The 6,057-nt window shown below is 36.7% G+C and overlaps 1 protein-coding gene across 1 annotated transcript; it reads left to right on the forward strand.

Annotated features, from left to right (window-relative positions):
• The first annotated feature begins 322 nt into the window (after positions 1-322).
• On the forward strand, positions 323-5,444 carry LOC104462700 (UBX domain-containing protein 2B). The gene is made up of 3 exons (XM_010074756.1): positions 323-503; positions 2,804-2,965; positions 5,147-5,444. Exons 1-3 carry the CDS (start codon positions 421-423, stop codon positions 5,307-5,309), a joined length of 408 nt encoding a protein of 135 aa, XP_010073058.1. The 5' UTR covers positions 323-420; the 3' UTR covers positions 5,310-5,444.
• The last annotated feature ends 613 nt before the right edge of the window (positions 5,445-6,057 follow it).

A 6,057-nucleotide genomic window follows, 5' to 3' on the forward strand; every position in this document is an offset into this window, starting at 1 on the left:
CAGGCCATTCTATGATTCTATGATATATTCTGTATTTGTTATCAGATGCATGGGAGATTTAAAAATTTGGAACACTTTGGTTCCTTCTGGTGGTTTAACTCTGAATGTTACTTGTTACAGACGGCTTTTAGTTTTCATGTGTTTTGTTAGTACATTCTAGGTTTTGACTGTCAGTATGTTCTAGATTTTGACTGTCATCACTGATTTTTCTTCCTTTAAGATGTAATAAAGTCATAAAGCAATTGGATGTCTCTGACTTTTAAAGTAAACATACTGTCAATTCACATTGTACTGTGTAAGGTTTTTGTGTAGTTTTTTATTGCCATTCAGAATACAATTGGGAAATTTTTATTTTTGTAATTAAGGGAAATTCCTGTAGAACTGCAGCGACTTGTTCATGGTGGCCAGGTTAGTCTGGATATGGAAGACCACCAAGAACAGGAATACGTGAAGCCTAGACTGCGATTCAAAGCTTTCAGTGGCGAAGGGCAAAAACTTGGAAGGTAAAAAATGCTAGGTTTTCTGTTCTGTGTTTCTATGCTATTTCAAAAGCTGGATTTAATCAATTAGGAGACTGTTGAAAAAGCTAATCAGATGAAAAAAGTAATATCAAATTATTCTGTGCCACAGGTCTCAGCCCTGATTTCAGTCACAAGTAATCTTGAAAGTTTATATATAATCTTAAAAAAGTCTTAGTCCCCCGTTGGAACTGCTGATAGGTTTGCTAGATGCTTTGTGCTTTGTTACGACTGTGAGATTTCTCTGCTTGTTCTTGCATATAATTTTGCTTCTATTTTTTTTTAACTTCAGCTGTGTTTAAAATGGGAGCAAAGGAAGCTGAAAGGCGATTAGTACTGTACAAATTTCATGAGAAAATCTCTTGATAGAGGAAGTAAACCCGAAGAAATTGCCCCCGATTTAGTGCGGAACAGGCAAAACTTAGTTATAATAGGATACTGGCTAGTAAGGACACACTGTGCTCTGGCTTAGTAGTACCTGTTGTCTTTTATTGCTGGGATCATCACAGAGGGAAGAGGAGATGCTATTACAGCAGGATGGCTGATGCCTGGCTTAGGGTGGATGGAAAGTATTTTTGTATGAGAGCAACTCCCTTACTGTTTTCTGAAATGAAGCAGCGGAAATACTGTCCTGAAATATAACTTCGTAAACAGTCAGTCATTCATTATAAGTTATACAAGGCAAGTCTGTTAGTTTTAAGAAAGAGAAATAATTTGATAACTTTTTTAAAAATTTGATCCAAAATAAATGAACAATACGTTGTATCAAAATCCAACTTTCACTAGGATTTGATTAAAAAAATCAAATGATGCTGTAAAAATCTAGAGTGGGAGCTGCTTTTTAAAAAGCAAACAACCAGAGAAATTGTACATGCTCCCCTAGATGAACTAATACTGCAAAGCCTGGAGTGTGGGAGGGGAAGGGCTCAACTTTTAACCTCTGATTGGAGCCCTCACTTCCTCCAATTATAGTGTCATCTCCAACTACATTATAAAGTTCATATAGAAAAAAAAAAAGAAATTTGATTTAGAAAAGCTTATACCTTGTTCTGTTTCATCTGCTGTCCTGGTGCAAGGGGTAGGCTGATGCTGTTAAAACTCTTAATTCAATTGAACTCATACATAATGTGCCAAAGATCATTCCTGACACTGAATATTTCAGACTACTTTGTCCAAAAGTGCTCTGTCCAGCTTAAGTCAATCGTCAAGAGTAAACAGCAATGTGACCTCAACTCTCCCAGTCATCAGCTTTTCACGTTACAATTACAGGCTTTATAGCATATTTTTCAGATGACTTGATATTAGCTGTTGAATTGTAAATACTACTAGGCTTCTGTTTGTGACTGCATTTACTCATGTAATATGTTTGGTTGCCAAAAAAAAGGTGTTACTGGTGTGCTTCGGCAAGTAATTCAATTCAATAAATTATTCTTAACTGTTTCTAATCTATACTTCATCTTTTTAATTAGGAAATGTGCTCAATAAAGCTGAGAAGGTGGTAAGCTCTGCTAGAGGTGACATAGTGAACAATTGTATACCATAACTTCTTCACCTGAGCACTTAGATGATTAAAGAAAATAGGGAAGGGAGGAGGTTCTGTATATGAGCACATGTGCACACCTGTTGTGTGGCATTTTTGTTTGTTTTGCTAGCTTACAAAGTCTCAGATATGTAAGCAATGAAAGGAGCATCCAAATGGTTATTTCCAATCAGATTTTTATTATTTTTATACTAAATGTAAAAAATTCCAAGCTTACTATGTGGTGATTATCAACTACCTGTTAATACAATTTGTGCTCTAGAAGGGTGGGAGATGCCCAGGATCATAAAGCAATGCTCCTGAAAGCAATTACTAAAGCAGTTTGGGTCAGTTTAGTGTGCTATAATGGGGCGTGATTATTTTTTAATGTAGTCCAGGAGGTAATGATATATGAATCTTAGTACTGAAGACTGTCGTTTCGTGTTCTGCAAGCATAAACAAAGGTAGTTTTGTTTGTACTTGGTTACCTATTTAAAATCGTGTGGATGTAATGATATGTCCAGTTATAAGTATGAAATATTGCAATCATTGACAAGAAACTGCAAAAGCATTATTTGTGTCTCTGTTAGAAAAGCTGTGTTTATACTTAGTTCCAATAACTTTGAGAAGATTTTCATTGGTCATTCATGCTAGGTATACATGGTAGTCATTCAATGAAAAAGACAAATGAAACGTTATTCAGTTTTGGTTTTACTCCGTTAGTAACATCTGGTTTTGTTTTGGTGTTTTTTTTATAATCCTCTAGCCTTACGCCTGAAATAGTCAGCACGCCTTCTTCCCCAGAGGAGGAGGAGAAATCCATTCTTAATGCGCCTGTTCTGATTGATGATTCCATGCCAGCAACTAAAATTCAAATTAGATTAGCAGATGGAAGCCGATTAATACAAAGATTTAATCAAACACACAGGTAAATTGATTATGCTTCACTGCAGGTAACCATAACTGTATTTTGATAAGTTTGTGTTTTGTCATTAAATGAAAATCAGCAAGACATTAAAAAGGAGAAAATACAGCTCCACTGAAATGCTAGAGCTCTGTTTCATTTTCATGATATAGATGTACTCATATATTGATTGTCAAAGCAGAATTTTATGCTTGGAAGCACAAGATATTTGATAACTGCAAAGTCACAAACTTTTATGACTAATTATGTCCTGTGATTTGTTAGGATGTGGTACCAGCCATAATTGTTCTCAGGGTGACTGGAATCTGGACAACCTTGTTATGTAGTCATCCCAACCCTTGGTCCTTCTTGGGAGGACACTGTGAAGGCACTGCAGTGCAAGGTTTGGAGTATAGTTTCAATTGGAATATAGTTCACACTACAGGCAGAGAAATCCTGTGGCCCATAATCAAGAGCTCCAGCTTTCTGCCTCATTATACTTGAGACTGTGACTAAATGTGACATAGGCTGTAAGTGTAGACTGCAACCCATACACAGAAGGGTATATGGACATAACATGCTCATTTGCAATTCTGACATGTAGGCTGGACATACCACCGAGAACCAGCCTTTGTTTTGTTTTGGATGGTTGTCGGCGAGGAGATGGCACTGTGTGAACCTGGTGGGTTTTTTTACCTGTTAGTAGTTTGCTGATTAGAGCTTGCTTTATTGACATTGTTGGGGCATTGCCACAAATGGTGTTGGCCAACCCTATTTATTTGCCTAAGAGGTTGTGTTAGCGCAAGGTTCTGCAAAGCTCTGCTTTGCACTGTGTGGCTGAGAGAACTTTGGGCAGAGGGCAGAGATTTGGACAGTAGTTCCACCCACGCCTCACAGCAAGAAGGGTTCAAGGCAGCCCTGATCTGAAATCTGCACCGTTGTGTTAGAGCACAGCTGAAACTGAGCCTGAATCTGAATCCTGCCTTGGAGGTGGTCTTAGCATGGACCCACTTTCATGTTAATATTGTTATATGGAGAGTTCACCTGTTTCCTTTTTGTCCTTTGGTTCAGAATAAGGGCAGAGCCAGTATGCAGCTTTCTTCACCTGACAACATACACACACCACAGTGAGGCAATTTTAGCTGAGATGGCGATAGGGAGGAAGAGACAGCAATCATTTTTCATGTTTTAGCAGACCTGATAACGTACACTGATAGTACAGGCCCAGATCCTTTCCTCACAGCACCTGCTGGGGAAGCGATGAAAGTAGGGCTTCTTGGGTGCCTCTGTAACCATGACATGTTTTTGCTTCTGTCTGCGTGAAAGGGTGGAAGTGGTAAACTTCTTAGTAACGTCTGTAACCAAGTGTGTGTTGACAGACGCTTATTTTAATTATTATTAACTTTCTCTTGGATGTGGATCTTTTTAGCTAACCTTGCCATAGGTCTGATCAAAATCAGCTGGCAACATGCATTGGTTGTGTTGTAAGCCTTAGAAAGAAGAACTAGAAAGTTGAAGTCCCTGATTACTTGGCTACAGTAAATCTGCCTACTCATTAGTTAAAATATATCTTCAAAGATTTATTCTCAGCTTACTGTCTTAGGAGAGAAACCTCAAATTTCAGTTTTTCATCTCTAAAATGTTACTTATTTTTCATGCATGTATAAAACTAAATTGTTCTTGTTGTACTGCTGATAAGATTGTTTTATGAACTGTTGTTCAGAAGTTCAATGCCAATGAAAGTAGGGGAAACCTTCTGCTGTTGAACTGAAGTGCATTAATAATTCTCCTTTGCTTTCTCATCACTGTCACCATATATTTCAAGATTTCTTCTTCAATTAATAATTTAGCCTTTTTGGAATATACTAATTAATAGTAAAATTTTTGACAGCTGGTGTTGAAATTACTTGATTTTCTATGTTAAGTATCAGTTTGCAGTATACTTTTATGTTACAAATTTTATTTCTGATATTTGAGAAAAAAAGCAAGACTCATTTTAATTTTTCAGGATTTGTATGCAAGAAGCAAAAAATTCTGGGCTACAACCATTGGTTATCTGGATCCAATAGAAATGTAAAATCGATAGGCCGTATTAAATGGTTTAGTCTGTTTGGAAGGTTTTGTGTTCTCTGCTCATCTTAATGTTCAGAGATTTATGTCAAAATGGAATCATACACAGTTTTCATGTGCATATCCTTTCCACAGGATTAAGGATATTCGAGATTTCATTATCCAGTCCCGTCCAGCATTTGCAACAACTGATTTTGTTCTCGTGACCACCTTTCCAAATAAAGAGCTGACAGATGAAAGCCTGACACTACAAGAAGCAGATATACTTAACACTGTGATTCTTCAGCAATTAAAGTAATCTTACAGTTGTTGGTACAATATAGGGAGTGTGCTGTATTTCATACAATATGTTTCCAAGAGATGAAAAAAATGAAAGATCCGTGTCTTTTTATTTCCCCACTTCCATGGATTGGATTTTTGGGTTTCGTGTCTTCCAGCTATAGCATATCAAACTTAATTTCTCAACGTTGTTCAACCTTTCTTCAGTGTTAAAATTAAGCTTTCCTCTGTTAGTATGTTTCAAACCACATCTTGTGCTAAATGTGAAATGAGATGTGACTTTGTGACTCTTCGTTATTTTGAGGGGGGTGGGAGGAGAAGCATTTTTCTGAAGGGGACAGTATCTTTCATACAGTTGAGAAGATTTGCACTATGGAAATGTTTTATGCTGCATTGACAAACAGCCATTTGAAAACTTAGCCTGTAAGTTATGTTTACCTTCCAAGCTGTATTAATATTAAAGTGTTCTGTTTAATAGGTTGACAGATAATTAATGTCCTAATATAATTTTTTATATTCTGTTTGTAGTGTTTCATGGTGCTGTGTAGTATTTATATTCTATTTTTTTATGTAATTTTCCCTGTATCATTGCTCATGTGAGTGAATCAGTTCAGAAGATGCAAACCTCAGCTATTGCTGACCATAATAGATTGTTCTCATTTGTGTTCTAGTTGTTCTGCTTGTGGTGAAAATAAGTGTGTTTTTTTTCTTCTTGAAGTTGGAGACATTCAAAAGACCACTGTCACCTGGAGAAATGCAGTGCTATA

Source organism: Pterocles gutturalis, unplaced genomic scaffold (assembly GCF_000699245.1).
Source record: "Pterocles gutturalis isolate BGI_N339 unplaced genomic scaffold, ASM69924v1 scaffold37232, whole genome shotgun sequence".
NCBI classification, from domain to species: domain Eukaryota; kingdom Metazoa; phylum Chordata; class Aves; order Pterocliformes; family Pteroclidae; genus Pterocles; species Pterocles gutturalis.